Source organism: Sinohyriopsis cumingii, unplaced genomic scaffold, assembly GCF_028554795.1.
Source record: "Sinohyriopsis cumingii isolate HCF-2022 unplaced genomic scaffold, ASM2855479v2 utg000131l, whole genome shotgun sequence".
NCBI lineage: Eukaryota > Metazoa > Mollusca > Bivalvia > Unionida > Unionidae > Sinohyriopsis > Sinohyriopsis cumingii.
In genome coordinates this window covers 1098170-1116104 of record NW_028315872.1, presented here as the reverse complement: position 1 = coordinate 1116104, position 17935 = coordinate 1098170, and the positions used below count along the sequence as shown (strand labels likewise).

At 37.6% G+C, this 17935-nt stretch overlaps 1 protein-coding gene across 1 annotated transcript in view; it reads left to right on the top strand.

Annotated features, from left to right (window-relative positions):
- The window catches only part of LOC149774810 (uncharacterized), a 138986-nt gene that overhangs the window by 13398 nt on the left and 107653 nt on the right, over positions 1-17935 (top strand). The window contains exon 3 of the mRNA XM_089944732.1: positions 13600-14127. Coding sequence (XP_089800858.1) covers positions 13600-14127 — 528 coding nt within the window. The remainder of the gene's footprint in view (positions 1-13599; positions 14128-17935) is intronic.

Genomic DNA, 17935 nt, shown 5'->3' with positions numbered 1-17935 from the left:
TCCATGCTGAATATTAAACTCATGCCATGGACCCAGATTGTAATTTTACAAGCACTCCATGCTGAATATTAAACTCATGCCATGGACCCAGATTGTAATTTTACAAGCACTTATTGCTGAATATTAAACTTATGCCATGGACCCAGATTGTAATTTTACAAGCACTCCATGCTGAATATTAAACTCATGCCATCGACCCAGATTGTAATTTTACAAGCACTTATTGCTGAATATTAAACTTATGCCATGGACCCAGATTGTAATTTTACAAGCACTCCATGCTGAATATTAAACTCCTGCCTTGGACCCAGATTGTAATTTTACAAGCACTCCATGCTGAATATTAAACTCCTGCCTTGGACCCAGATTGTAATTTTACAAGCACTGCATGCTGAATATTAAACTCATGCCATGGACCCAGATTGTAATTTTACAAGCACTGCATGCTGAATATTAAACTCATGCCATGGACCCAGATTGTAATTTTACAAGCACTCCATGCTGAATATTAAACTCCTGCCTTGGACCCAGATTGTAATTTTACAAGCACTCCATGCTGAATATTAAACTCATGCCATGGACCCAGATTGTAATTTTACAAGCACTGCATGCTGAATATTAAACTCATGCCATGGACCCAGATTGTAATTTTACAAGCACTCCATGCTGAATATTAAACTCCTGCCTTGGACCCAGATTGTAATTTTACAAGCACTTGATACTGAATATTAAACTCATGCCATGGACCCAGATTGTAATTTTACAAGCACTCCATGCTGAATATTAAACTCATGCCATGGACCCAGATTGTAATTTTACAAGCACTGCATGCTGAATATTAAACTCATGCCATGGACCCAGATTGTAATTTTACAAGCACTCCATGCTGAATATTAAACTCATGCCATGGACCCAGATTGTAATTTTACAAGCACTGCATGCTGAATATTAAACTCATGCCATGGACCCAGATTGTAATTTTACAAGCACTCCATGCTGAATATTAAACTCCTGCCTTGGACCCAGACTGTAATTTTACAAGCACTCCATGCTGAATATTAAACTCATGCCATGGACCCAGATTGTAATTTTACAAGCACTCCATGCTGAATATTAAACTCCTGCCTTGGACCCAGATTGTAATTTTACAAGCACTCCATGCTGAATATTAAACTCATGCCATGGACCCAGATTGTAATTTTACAAGCACTCCATGCTGAATATTAAACTCCTGCCATGGACCCAGATTGTAATTTTACAAGCACTTGATACTGAATATTAAATTCATGCCATAGACCCAGATTTCAATTTTACAAGCATTCCGTGCTGAATACTAAACTTATGCCATTGACCTAGATTGCAATTTTACAAGCACTCGATGCTGAATATAAACCTTATGTCATGGACCCAGATTGTAATTTTACAAGCACTCCACGCTGAATATTAAACTCATGCCATGGACCCAGATTGTAATTTTACAAGCACTGCATGGACCCAGATTGTAATTTTACAAGCACTCAATGCTGAATATTAAACTCATGCCATGGACCCAGATTGTAATTTTAGGAGTCCATCTTGAATATTAAACTTATGCCATGGATCCAAATTGTAATTTTACAAGCATTCCATGCTGAATATTAAACTCATGCCATGGACCCAGATTGTAATTTTACAAGCACTCCATGCTGAATATTAAACTCATGCCATGGACCCAGATTGTAATTTTACAAGCCCTACATGCTGAATATTAAACTCGTGCCATAAACCCAGATTATAATTTTACAAGCACTCTATGCTGAATATTAAACTCATGCCATGGACCCAGATTTTAATTTTACAAGCACTCTATGCTGAATATTAAACTCATGCCATGGACCCAGATTGTAATTTTACAAGCACTCTATGCTGAATATTAAACTCATGCCATGGACCCAGATTGTAATTTTACAAGCACTCTATGCTGAATATTAAACTCATGCCATGGACCCAGATTATAATTTTACAAGCACTCTATGCTGAATATTAAACTCATGCCATGGACCCAGATTGTAATTTTGCAAGTACTCCACACTGAATATTAAACTCATGCCATGGACCCAGATTGTAATTTTGCAAGTACTCCACACTGAATATTAAACTCATGCCATGGCCCCACACTGAATATTAAACTCATGCCATAGACCCAGATTGAAATTTTACAAGCACTCCACACCGAATATTAAACTCATGCCATGGACCCAGATTGTAATTTTACAAGCACTCCATGCTGAATATTAAACTTCTGCCTTGGACCCAGATTGTAAGTTTACAAGCACTGCATGCTGAATATTAAACTCATGCCATGGACCCAGATTGTAATTTTACAAGCACTCCATGCTGAATATTAAACTCATGCCATGGACCCAGATTGTAATTTTACAAGCACTGCATGCTGAATATTAAACTCATGCCATGGACCCAGATTGTAAGTTTACAAGCACTCCATGCTGAATATTAAACTCATGCCATGGACCCAGATTGTAATTGTACAAGCACTTATTGCTGAATATTAAACTCATGCCATGGACCCAGATTGTAATTTTACAAGCACTCCATGCTGAATATTAAACTCATGCCATGGACCCAGATTGTAATTTTACAAGCACTGCATGCTGAATATTAAACTCATGCCATGGACCCAGATTGTAAGTTTACAAGCACTCCATGCTGAATATTAAACTCATGCCATGGACCCAGATTGTAAGTTTACAAGCACTCCATGCTGAATATTAAACTCATCCCATGGACCCAGATTGTAATTTTACAAGCACTCCATGCTGAATATTAAACTCATCCCATGGACCCAGATTTTAATTTTACAAGCATTCCATGCTGAATATTAAACTCATGCCATGGACCCAGATTGTAATTTTACAAGCACTCCATGCTGAATATTAAACTCATCCCATGGACCCAGATTTTAATTTTACAAGCACTTAAAACTGAATATTAAACTCATGCCATAGACCCAGATTGTAATTTTACAAGCACTCCATGCTGAATATTAAACTCATCCCATGGACCCAGATTTTAATTTTACAAGCACTTAAAACTGAATATTAAACTCATGCCATAGACCCAGATTGTAATTTTACAAGCACTCCATGCTGAATATTAAACTCATGCCATGGACCCAGATTGTAATTTTACAAGCACTGCATGCTGAATATTAAACTCATGCCATGGACCCAGATTGTAATTTTACAAGCACTTAAAACTGAATATTAAACTCATGCCATAGACCCAGATTGTAATTTTACAAGCACTCCATGCTGAATATTAAACTCATCCCATGGACCCAGATTTTAATTTTACAAGCATTCCATGCTGAATATTAAACTCATGCCATGGACCCAGATTGTAATTTTACAAGTACTCCATGCTGAATATTAAACTCATGCCATGGAACCAGATTGTAATTTTACAAGCACTCCATGCTGAATATTAAACTCATCCCATGGACCCAGATTGTAATTTTACAAGCACTCCATGCTGAATATTAAACTCATGCCATGGACCCAGATTGTAATTTTACATGCACTTATTGCTGAATATTAAACTCATGCCATGGACCCAGATTGTAATTTTACAAGCACTGCATGCCGAATATTAAACTCCTGCCATGGACCCAGATTGTAATTTTACATGCACTTATTGCTGAATATTAAACTCATGCCATGGACCCAGATTGTAATTTTACAAGCACTCCATGCTGAATATTAAACTCATGCCATGGACCCAGATTGTAATTTTACATGCACTTATTGCTGAATATTAAACTCATGCCATGGACCCAGATTGTAATTTTACAAGCACTGCATGCCGAATATTAAACTCCTGCCATGGACCCAGATTGTAATTTTACAAGCACTGCATGCCGAATATTAAACTCCTGCCATGGACCCAGATTGTAATTTTACAAGCACTGCATGCTGAATATTAAACTCATCCCATGGACCCAGATTGTAATTTTACAAGCACTCCACGCTGAATATTAAACTCATGCCATGGACCCAGATTGTAATTTTACAAGCACTCCATGCTGAATATTAAACTCCTGCCATGGACCCAGATTGTAATTTTACAAGCACTGCATGCTGAATATTAAACTCATCCCATGGACCCAGATTGTAATTTTGCAAGCACTTAATGCTGAATATTAAACTCATGCCATGGACCCAGATTGTAATTTTACAAGCACTCCATGCTGAATATTAAACTCATGCCATGGACCCAGATTGTAATTTTACAAGCACTGCATGCTGAATATTAAACTCATCCCATGGACCCAGATTGTAATTTTACAAGCACTCCACGCTGAATATTAAACTCATGCCATGGACCCAGATTGTAATTTTACAAGCACTGCATGCTGAATATTAAACTCATCCCATGGACCCAGATTGTAATTTTACAAGCACTCCATGCTGAATATTAAACTCATACCATGGACCCAGATTGTAATTTTACAAGCACTTTATGCTGAATATTAAACTCATGCCATGGATCCAGATTGTAATTTTACAAGCACTCCATGGGGGGCCGAGTGGTCTAAAGCGCTTACCATTCCGGATCACTGCCATCTCACCTCTGTCTGCATCGGTTCGAATCCAAGGCTTGGATAGCGTGGATATGTGGGAAATCCTGCCAGTAGCTTCTCGTGGGTCGATGGTTCTTCCTTGGGTTTTCCAAGGTTCTTCCTCCACCAGTTATACTGGCCACCATGTATAGCCTATCATGTGCTAAAACATGGCGTTAAACCCTAGAACAACAACAACAACAACAAGCACTCCATGCTAAATATTAAGCTCATGCCATGGACCCAGATTGTAATTTTACAAGCACTGCATGCAGAATATTAAACTCATGCCATGGACCCAGATTGTAATTTTACAAGCACTCCATGCTGAATATTAAACTCATGCCATGAAATTTTACAAGCACTCCATGCTAAATATTAAACTCATGCAATGGACCCAGATTGTAATTTTACAAGCACTTAATGCTGAATATTAAACTCATGCCATGGACCCAGATTGTAATTTTACAAGCTTTCCATGCTGAATATTAAACTCATGCCATGGACCCAGATTGTAATTTTACAAGCACTTTATGCTGAATATTAAACTCATGCCATGGACCCAGATTGTAATTTTACAAGCACCCCATGCTGAATATTAAACTCAGGCCATGTATCAAGATCATGAATTTTACAAGAGCTACATCTACCGCTCTGGTGGCCTAGTGGTTAGAGCATCTGTCTCAAGTGCGGTTTGATCCCTGACTGAGTCATACGAAAGACTTACAAAACTTGTACTAACAACTGCCTCACTTGGCACTCAGTATTAATAGGTTAGTGTTAAAAGTCCAAATCACACACACACAATAGCTACATACTGAACTTTAAACTCGTGCCATCTACTGAGATTATAATTTTACAAACACAACATGCTGAACTTGAAACTCATGGAATAGACCAAGGTTGTAATTTTAAGTACTACATTGGGAATTGTAAATTGATGACATAAACCAGAGTATAATTTTACAAGAAATACATGCTGAACTTAAAATTCATGCCATGTACCCAGACCATAATTTTAGAAGCACTACATGCTGGCCACACAAGAAATTTACAAGCATTATATGCTGAACTTGAAACACTACCATTTATACAAATCATAATTTTAGAAGCACTGCATACAGAACTTAAAACTCGTGCCATGTACACAGATTGTAATTTTAAAAACACTACATGCTAACTTTAAACTCTTACCATGTACCCAGATTGTAATTTTATAAGCACTACATGCTGAACTTTAAACACATACCATGTACACAGATTGTAATTTTATAAGCACTACATGCTGAACTTTAAACACATACCATGTACACAGATTGTAATTTTACAAGCACTACATGCTGGCCTACAAGAAGTTTACAAGCACTACATGATGAATTTGAAGCTTATATTATGTACCCATATTATAATTGTACAAACAGCACATGCAGTCATTATCTCAGAATGTGATAGTAGTTGTTATGGTTACTGCTATTAATATAATGCTAATTACTAAAGTAACTCAAGCCATTGCTGAACTGCTCCAGTGGCCTAGTGGTTACAGCATCTGCCTCAAATGTAGGAAGTCGTGGGTTCGATCGCCAGCTGAGTCATACCAAAGACTTATAAAAATAGTACTGACAGCTTCCTCGCTTGGCACTCAGCATTAAGAGCTTAGTGTTAGGACTGGTCTGCCTGGTGTCAGGATAATGTGACTAGGTGGGCCAGCATGCTACATGTCTGTGGTATGATGCCCCAGTGCTAGACATCACTATAAACTGCCCCACTGCAGACATCATAGTGATATGACTGAATAGTTTTTTAATGCTACGTTAAACATCCAAATCAGACTAACAAACTGAAGCCATTTCAAATTCTTACAGGTTCCATTGCATATTCAAAGACAGCCCTCCATGTTCTCACACCCTTTAGTCTGACCTGATCCAAACATTTATCCTGAGGTCATATCGCAGTCCAACCGAATCCAAACATTGATCCTGAAGTCATATCGCAGTCCAAACGAATCCAATCATTGATCCTGAAGTCATATTGCAAACTACTTCACATATATGCAGTGTCATCCTGCTAGTAACATATTAAGTCAGAAAACAATTATCACCATGCTAATTCAGAGGTAAATGGCAGGCATTATGTCTTCTGTATGTTTGTCCATCCATTCATCTGTAATCATTGTAGTACAATCAGGCCTGTGGGCCCTGGGTGGCCAAATGGTGTAAAACATTAACCTTTATTGATCACTGCCATCTCAATTCTGTATTTATTGTAGTACAATCAGGCCTGTGGGCCCTGGATGGCCAAATGGATTAAAGCACTCACATTTACTAATTACTGCCATCTCACATCTGTAATCATTGTGGTACAATCAGGCGTGTGGGCCCTGGGTGGCCAAATGGTCTAAAACACCTTTACTGGTTACTGCCATCTCAACTCTATGTGGGTTTGAGTCTCAGCCACCAGATAAAGACTATCATGCACTTAGAAATGGTGTTAAACCCCAAAACAACAATAAGGCCTGTCACCAATTTAACAGCCACCAGATAAAGACTATCTTGCACTTAGAAATGGTGTTAAACCCCAAAACAACAATAAGGCCTGTCACCAATTTAACAGCCACCAGATAAAGACTATCTTGCACTTAGAAATGGTGTTAAACCCCAAAACAACAATAAGGGCTGTCACCAATTTAACAGCCATGAGATATAGACTATCTTGCACTTAGAAATGGTGTTAAACCCCAAAACAACAATAAGGCCTGTCACCAATTTAACAGTCATGAGATATAGACTATCTTGCACTTAGAAATGGTGTTAAACCCCAAAACAACAATAAGGCCTGTCACCAATTTAACAGGCATGAGATATAGATTATCTTGCTCTTAGAAATGGTGTTAAACCCCAAAACAACAATAAGGCCTGTCACCAATTTAACAGCCACCCAGATAAAGACTATCTTGCACTTAGAAATGGTGTGTCTGTGTGTAATGTGTGTAAATTTGACCAGGTGAGAGCTCTGTACAGATGACAATTAGGAGTTGTGTTATAGTAGGCATTTCTGACTGGGATTACTGATAAGGTCACTGTCTTCAATAGACAATGCCTTGACCCTTAAATCATGTCAGAGTATATGATTTAAGCAAGATAAAGTGTACCCGTGGTGAGCCATCACCAATCAGCACACAGGTGAAGTTACTGTAGGCCTCTAAGTCAAATTTGCTAATTATGTAAATTTTCCATCCTTTATGGATAAGTTGATGTGGAGTATAGATAAGTACTTTGATGTGGCATATAGATGAGTAAGTTCTTGTGGAGTATAGATGAGTAAGTTGATGTGGGGTTTTGATGAGTAAGTTGATATGGAGTATAAATGCATAAGTTGATATTTTGTATAGATGAGTAAATTGATATGGAGTATAGATGAGTAAGTTGATGTGGAGTACAGATGAGTAAGTTGATGTGGAGTACAGATGAGTAAGTTGATGTGGAATACAGATGAGTAAATTGATATGGATAGAGATGAGTAAGTTGTATGGAGTATAGATTAGTACGTTGTATAGAGGATAGATGAGTAAGTTGATATGGAGTATATATGAGTAAGTTGATGTGGAGTATAGATGAGTAAGTTGATATTGAATATAGATGAGTAAGTTGATATGGAGTATAAATAAGTTGATGTGGAGTATAGATGAATCCAGATTAATACCTTGACTTTGTCTTTTTCACTAGTAACTACCAGTGTGTGTGTGTGTGTATGTATGTGTGTGTGCAAGGATTTCAAGATGATTGTAATCTGATTGGTAAAAATGAGTCTGCAAAATTGTTTTCATTTTCTGGTAAACAGACTTGTGATGAAAATAGCTATCAAAAAGAAGTAAAAAGTGAACATTCCAATATGATTGGTGATATTTTGGGTATAAAACTTGTGTGAATTCATCTTGACAACAGCTCAAATCTATTGTCTCAAGCTTAGGTACCATACGTGAACCAAGATTATTTCAATTTATTTCTATACGGCCCATTTTTATGCCACTGTCTTTTCTTAGGGTCAACTCTTTAGGTATTTAACACTGTTTACTAATTAACTAATTATTTACTCTAAAGGCATTGTCTTTTGCATATGCTGCTGTGTGTGTGTGTGTCTGTGTGTTTGTGTGTGTGGATTATTAAAGTAGCTTGAAAAAATTTCAGTCATATTGTTACGATGTCTGTAGTGTGGCAGTTTATAGTGATGTCTTGCACTGGAGCATCATGCCACATCAATGTAGCATGATGTCCAACCCAGTCACATTATCCAGACAAGGGGATGACCAGTCCTAATATGAACCTCTTAATGCTGAGCGCCTAGCAAAGCAGATGTTTGTACAAATTTTAGAAGTCTTTTGTATAACTTGGCTCGGGATCGAACCCATGACCTCCTACATCCAACGCACTTATGCCACCTGAGTGGTATGCTGCTTAGTGTACATTTTCATTCTTTCTTTTTGTTTTGGTTTATTGACAATTATTCACATACACACACACACACACACACACACACACTGTACCATATATATATATATATATATATATATATATATATATATATATATATATATATATTGTTATATATATATATATAGTACACTGCAATGCCAGGTGCTTACTTGTGTAAGTTTCTTTGGTGGAAATGGAGATGGTATTTTATTTTTAGAGACAACTACACAGTATTTAAAATGCTGACAATTTGACAGAAATATTGAGAAAAACTGTGATGTGTGATGTGATTTTGATTTTTAACGTAGCTTTAACAATCTTTCAGTCATATCGCTAGGATGTGTGCAGTGTGGCAGTTTATAGTGATGTCTAGCACTGGGGCATCATGCCGCAGACATGTAGCATGATGTCCCACCCAGTCACATTATCCTGACACCAGGCCGACCAGTCCTAACACTAACCTCTTAATGCTGAACGCCAAGCGAGGCAGCTGTTAGTACCATTTTTTTTTAAGTCTCTGGTATGACTCGGCTGTGGATCGAACCCACGACCTCCCGCATCCGAGGCAGACGCTCTAACCATTAGGCCACCGGAGCGGTCTGAGAAAAACTATATTGAATTGATGAATTGCAGCTTGCTGACTCTAAATGTTGTGTATTTTCCCATTGTGTTTGGGATGATGTTTATTGGTGAACTTGATGCTGTTGCTACTGCTTGCATAATCAGGTATCCATTTGACCCACACAAGTTATAAAGCATTACATGGTACACCAGTGACATGATACTAATCACATATGTTTTGTACACACCAGTGACATGACACTAATCACATACTTTTTGTACACACCAGTGACATGATACTAATCATATACTTTTTGTACCCACCAGTGACATGACACTAATCAGATATGTTTTGTACACATCTGTGACATGACACTAATCGCATATGTTTTGTACTAACCTGTGATGTGACATTAATCACATACACTTTCATTAGTGGAGCTGAAAGTTTTGTTATATATTTTGTAATGTCTTGCCTTGGAAAACTTGTGAGTGTCATCACTGGTCATAATTATGTATTGTGAGTGAGGCAGACTACTGACATATCCATATTGCTGTGACATTGAACAAATTTATAAATACCACTACCATGTTCTTCTGTAGAACAACATTGGCAGGTCACTTTGCCTGTTGCATCTGATTACAGTGTAGCAAAATCTGCATGAGACTTGTTCAGCAACTTGCTTGTCATCAAGTGAACATTGTTTGGTGTAGAAAAGATGGATAAATTTGCGTCTTCCTCAGGAATCTTCAGACATTCAAAATCCATACAGATCAAAGATGGGATCTTCACTATATGCAGAAAAATTTAGAATATTCTTGCTGGGTTCTAGGAAGTTCAGTATACAGCAACTATTTACTAATTCCACCATGGTAAAAGTCATGCTTATGAAACCTATTTCATGCTAAATATGTGAAGGCAATGTTGACTTGGAGATTTTTTAATTAATTGAAAAGATTTTGTATTCATACCTAATGAGATTTCAACTATGAACCATTCTGGTCACTTAAGGTCTACCTCAGTTTGCCCATGCAGATTTTTGCTTTGTATATGTGGGGATAGAGCAACTGCATACAAAATATTCATCTCAGGTGTACATGGCAATAACAATACAAGTGATGAGATGTTAAAACTTTCTTGACCTTAGTAACCTTCACAGGAAATTCTATTTTACCGAACCTGATTTAATTCGGCTATTGTTGGTATTGTTGAGGCTGAACTGTGTGATGATTTGTGTGATGTTATACAAAAAACACCAGTGCCCTTGCAAAACATCGGTTGTCATTTTTCTATCGGCAGAAGATACTTTAATGTTAGTATGTAACTCAGTGTTGTAGAAAGTATGCCATTGATCCTATGCATCTGTCAAGATACACTGTCAAATGTACACCAAGAACATTGTCTGCTTTAACTCTGGATGTAACAGTAGGCCATTGATTCTATGCATCTGTCAAGATATACTGTCAAATGTACACCAAGAACATTGTCTGCTTTAACTCAGGAGTTTGTAGAATGTTGTAATGTCGATTTGATTTTTAGACACATCTTTGATAACAGCTTTGTATCATCTTTACCTGGAGCATACATGCTTAGAATAATCACTTACAATGGCCAAGACGTTTATGTAATTTAAATTCTAGAACTTTGACTTGTTCCTCGGTGGCAATAGTGGATGCAGTTTATCCGCGATCGTATTCATCTTTGACTTTGTATCATTTCTGCTGACTTGCCTGATGGGGCAATTTTGTTATTGTGCTGCAGTTGCATGAAACTTGTACAGTCCAGTGTGATTCAACCACAAATCATATTAACACAAATGTTTTTCATCTCTTGGTATTTTTATTCCATTCTCTTGCAGATATTATTTAAGTTGTAACATTTATATTGCCATAAATAAAATAAAGTGCAGATTTGAATTCCGAATGGTCATCATGGCATCCATCTTGAAAATTTTATGTCACTACTCCTGAATGGTTTTTACTGAAAGACTTCTTATAATGACAAGTAGGTCATATATGAAAATGGTGAGAACTTCAAATAAGGCCACCATATTGAAAATCTCTTTTTTAAAATTTGCTTGAATAAATATTCATATTGATATGGGGGGTTTACCAGAAGACTTTCTTATCGTGTCCAATTGGTCATACATGTATATGAAAATCATGCCAATCTGACATCCAATATGGCCACCACAGCAGACATCTTAAAATTTGCAGTTCTGTGAATGGAAAATAATATCTTGAAAATTTTGTCACTCTTTCCAAAGGATTGATTTATCAGCATGGGATTTTCACCAGTAGACTTCATATGAAACTTAAGTTGGCCCTAAATGAAAATGGTGCTAATCATACATCCAATATGGCTGCTGTGACAAATTGACTTGAAAGTTTAGTTGTCACTACTCCACCTGAATGAAAATTATGATATGAGGTTTTCAACAAAACAATGTGTATATTGTGTTTGAAATATGTTTGATAAATACCTTTCAGTGGAAAAAGATAAGGATTAGTTGTATTTCGTCATTATTGCCTCCACTGTTGGTAGCAGTTCTATGTTACAACAACTGCACAACATCCTATGCATAAACTGCATGTAACAATAGAGACATTACCAGCGATTACCAAAGCCTGCATGTATATCACTGTAAAATAACATGCATGTGCAATAAAGGAACCCTATTATTGGCAAACGTCTTTGATCATCATTAAATATATTATCTGCTGGTGTTATGTACTTTACACTTTTCTAGATGGAAATTACCCCTGACTGTATGATGTGAGTTCAGTATCCCTTATCGTGAATTCTGGGAAGATCTCGTGTCTAACCCATGACCCTGGCCTATGTGTACTTACCCTAACCCTAACTCATGTCTAACCCATGACCCTGGCCTATGTGTACTTACCCTAACCCTAACTCATGTCTAACCCATGACCCTGGCCTATGTGTACTAACCCTAACCCTAACTCATGTCTAACCCATGACCCTGGCCTATGTGTACTTACCCTAACCCTAACTCATGTCTAACCCATGAATCTGGCCTATGTGTACTAACCCTAACCCTAACTCATGTCTAACCCATGACCCTGGCCTATGTGTACTAACCCTAACCCTAACTCATGTCTAACCCATGACCCTGGCCTATGTGTACTACCACTCATTCTTTTTTGGTAACCACCATCACAGAAGTTTTTATTACTCTTTTGAAGACAATTGCCTTTATGTAGGCTCGTACAAATGAGAATTTTCATTACCTGCATCATATTTAAAGTGTGTAATTAGCTCTTTCGAATTGTTGACATTTGTTTTATTGTATTTTTTTTCATAACCATGCAGTTAGGTTACCTTCCCCCACCCTAACACACAGATACACACATAGGTTTCAGGTTTACATTTGTCCCCATCCTTGCAAGTTTGGTTCGTGGCCTCATCTTAATTCTGTTTTCAGTTTGTTTCTTTAATTCAGTTTGAATCACTGAAATTCATTTTCTATTTAATCTGACTTTTGCCTTTTTATTCTCTGGAAAGAGGTAGCACACCAGTCTTAACCATTATATGTATACATTAATGATTGAACACCTCACATTCTTACAGTCTGTACAAGGTATTATTCCTTTTGTTATTTATTTTAGTGTCTTTCCAAACTGGTTTGTTGATAATTTTCTTCTCCATGACTCAGAATAAAGTATCGCTGATGCTGGTGTGATTAAATGGTCTGTGCACCAATCCAGACCAACTTCCCTGTTAGGACTTTGTGGGAGTCCTTTGGTGGACTTTTTTGTGACAAGGCTAAACAACAGGCTTCTCTTAACATTTCCACAGCCCTAGAGCAGAGGTCCTGGGCAGTGAATACTTGAACCTGTAGTGGAATCCGATGTTTGCATTGCCAACTTTGTCCATATAAATAGTCAGTGTTTTGTAATGGTCAAATTATTTTATGTTCTTCATTTTAGACGCAGAGCAATACTTGAGACTTCAGCGGCTTGTAAAGCTTTTAAATGAGCAAGTTCAGAAGTCAAAGGACAAAGAGCAGGTGCCAAGAGAGATGGACGCCCATGTCGTCAGTGAAAAACATGATAATGGACACTCTCAGCATGATCTGTCAGTCAGGGCCAAGCAAGATATTGATCAAGATGTCAGACCTACTTTTTCTCAGCCTGTTGAATCACCCACTGCCATTTTGAGCCCTGAAGGAAGCAGTGAGGTAGAGTCCGGAGAAAATCAGAAGAAGGATGCAGTGATGGAAATCCTCCAATTGGTCAATGAGAATTCAGACAAACTGGAGAAGAGTATGGTGGAATATGCAGCATTGGGAATGTGGGATTTTGCAGGACAATATGTTTATTACACTACTCACCAGACATTTCTGAGCTATCGTGCGGTATATCTCTTGGTCATAGATCTCAGCCAACAAATTACAGCTTTAATAAAAGATGAGTGTTTCCTTGATACACAGGGGATAAAACCATGTCAAGTTCATGGTAAGTAAAGTATGTTTGAGCGGGACTGTTGACACTGGAGACAGCAGACAGATAATTATCTACCCACAAAGTCACAAAGTAAAAAAAATATGTCCATGCATAAGAAAAGAAGAAGAAACATAAGCCATGTGAGACATTTCATACTAGCACAAGGTCAAACAAAAGCAGGAAACAAATAAATCAAAAGTCAGATAAGTTTTACAAGCCTTAATGAATTAAGATACAGACAAGTCAAAAGTTAGGTAAGTTTTACAAGCCTTAATGAATTTAGATACAGACAAGTAAACAATCAGATAAGATATAAAATCCTTAATGAATTTTAAGTACAGACAAGTCAAAAGTCAGGTGAGATTTAAAAGTCTCAATGACTTCAGATACAGACGAGTCAAAAGTCAAGTAAGATTTAAAAGAATTAATTAATTAAGATACAGACAAATAAAAACTCGGGTAAGATTTAGAAGCCTTAATGAAATCAGATACAGCCATGTCAAAATGCTGATCTTCAGATATTAATGGTAGAATAGCTTCATTGATTATATGATGATGTATTTCCCTATCTGCCATGTCCCTATCTACCCTGTCCCTATTTAGCATGTCATCAACGACCTATACCTCTAGCATGTCATTCACAACATATACATGTCTATCATGTCTTCAACGACCTATACCAGTCTATCATGTCTTCAATGACCTATACCAGTCTAGCATGTCATCAATGACCTATGCTCGTCTAGCATGTCATCAACAACCTATACATGTCTAACATGTCATCAACAACCTATACCAGTCTAGCATGTCATCAGTGACCTATACCAGTCTAGTATGTCATCAACAAACTATACATGTCTAGCATGCCATCAACGACCTATGCCACTCTAGAATGTCATCAACAAACTATACATGTCTAGCATGTCATCAACGACCTATGCCAGTCTAGTATGTCATCAACAAACTATACATATCTAGCATGTCATCAACGACCTATGCCAGTCTAGCATATCCTCAACAACCTATACCAGTCTAGCATGTCATCAACAACCTATACCAGACTAGCATGTCATCAACAACCTATACATGTCTAGCATGTCATCAATGACCTATACCAGTCTAGCATGTCATCAACAATTTTTACATGTCGAGCATGTCCTCAACAACCTAATAAAGTCTAGCATGTCCTCAACAACCTATTCCAGTCTAGTATGTCCTCAACGACCTATACCAGTCTAGCATGTCCTCAACAACCTAATAAAGTCTAGCATGTCCTCAACGACCTATACCATTCTAGCATGTCCTCAACAACCTAATAAAGTCTAGCATGTCCTCAACAACCTAATAAAGTCTAGCATGTCCTCAACAACCTATACCAGTCCAGCATGTCCTCAACAACCTAATAAAGTCTAGCATGTCCTCAACAACCTATTCCAGTCTAGCATGTCCTCAACGACCTATTCCTGTCTTGCATGTCATCAACAACCTATACCTGTCTAGCATGTCCTCAACAACCTAATAAAGTCTAGCATGTCCTCAACGACCTATACCATTCTAGCATGTCCTCAACAACCTAATAAAGTCTAGCATGTCCTCAACAACCTAATAAAGTCTAGCATGTCCTCAACAACCTATACCAGTCCAGCATGTCCTCAACAACCTAATAAAGTCTAGCATGTCCTCAACAACCTATTCCAGTCTAGCATGTCCTCAACGACCTATTCCTGTCTTGCATGTCATCAACAACCTATACATGTCTAGCATGTCATCAACAATCTATACTAGACTAACATGTCATCACATACCTGCCTAACATGTTGCCAAGAGCCAGTCTAGAATGCCATCAAATACCTATCACTATCTAGCATACCATTAAGTAACTATCCAGCATGCCATCAAGTAACTGTCTAGCATGTCATCAAGTACCTGTCTAGTATGTCATCAAGTGACTATCTAGCATGTCATCAAGTATCTATCTAGCATGCCATCAAGTACATATATAGCATGTCATCAAGTACCTATATAGCATGCCATCAAGTACCTATATAGCTTGTCATCATGTACATATCTAGCTTGACATCAAGTACCTATATAGCTTGTCATCATGTACCTATTTAGCATGTCATCAAGTATCTATCTAGCATGTCATCAAGTATCTATCTAGCTTGTCATCAAGTACCTATATGTCATGTCATCAAGTATCTATCTAGCCATGTCATCAAGTACCTATTTAGCATGTCATCAAGTACCTATCTAGCATGTCATCAAGTACCTATCTTGCATGTCATCAAGCACCTATCTAGCATGCCACAAAATAACCTGCTTGTCATCAAGTAGCCATCTAGCTTGTCATCAAGTACCTATCAATCATGTGATCAAGTACCTATCAATCATGTGATCAAGTACTTATCTAGCATGTCATTGAGTACCTATCTAGCTTGTCATCGAGTATCTGTCAATCATGTCATTAAGTATCTATCAATCATGTCATCAAGTACCTCTCTAGCCTGTCATCAAGTACCTATCTAGCTTGTCATCAAGTATCTATCAATCGTGTCATCAAGTACCTATCTAGCATGTCATCAAGCACCTATCTAGCTTGTCATAAAGTGACCTGTTTGTCATTAATCAGCCATCTAGCTTGTCATCAAGTACCTGTCAATCATGTCATCAAGTACCTATCAAGCTGGTCATCAAGTACCTGTCAATCATGTCTTCAAGTATCTATCAATCATGTCATCAAGTACCTATCTAGCTTGTCATCAAGTACCTATCAATCATATCATCAAGTACCTATCTAGCTTGTCATCAAGTACCTGTCAATCATGTTATCAAGTATCTATCGTGTCATCAAGTACCTATCTAGCATGTCATCAAATAACTTTCTAGCATGTCATCAAGTATCTATCTAGCATGTCATCAAGTACCTATCTAGCATGCCATCAGGTACCTATCTAGCATGTCATCAAGTATCTGTCTAGCATGCCATCAAGTACCTGTCTAGCATGTCATCAAGTACCTATCTAGCATGTCATCAAATAACTTTCTAGCATGTCATCAAGTATCTATCTAGCATGTCATCAAGTACCTATCTAGCATGCCATCAGGTACCTATCTAGCATGTCATCAAGTATCTGTCTAGCATGCCATCAAGTACCTATCTAGCATGTCATCAAGTATCTATCTAGCATGCCATCAGGTACCTATCTAGCATGTCATCAAATAACTTTCTAGCATGTCATCAAGTATCTATCTAGCATGTCATCAAATATCTTTCTAGCATGTCATCAAATAACTTTCTAGCATGTCATCAAGTACCTATCTAGCATGTCATCAAGTAACTATCTAGCATGCCATCAAGTAACTATCTAGCATGCCATCAGGTACCTATCTAGCATGTCATCAAGTATCTATCTAGCATGTCATCAAGTACCTGTCTAGCATGTCATCAAGTACCTATCTAGCATGTCATCAAGTATCTATCTAGCATGCCATCAAGTACATATATAGCATGTCATCAAGTACCTATATAGCATGCCATCAAGTACCTATATAGCTTGTCATCATGTACATATCTAGCTTGACATCAAGTACCTATATAGCTTGTCATCATGTACCTATTTAGCATGTCATCAAGTATCTATCTAGCATGTCATCAAGTATCTATCTAGCTTGTCATCAAGTACCTATATGTCATGTCATCAAGTATCTATCTAGCCATGTCATCAAGTACCTATTTAGCATGTCATCAAGTACCTATCTAGCATGTCATCAAGTACCTATCTTGCATGTCATCAAGCACCTATCTAGCATGCCACAA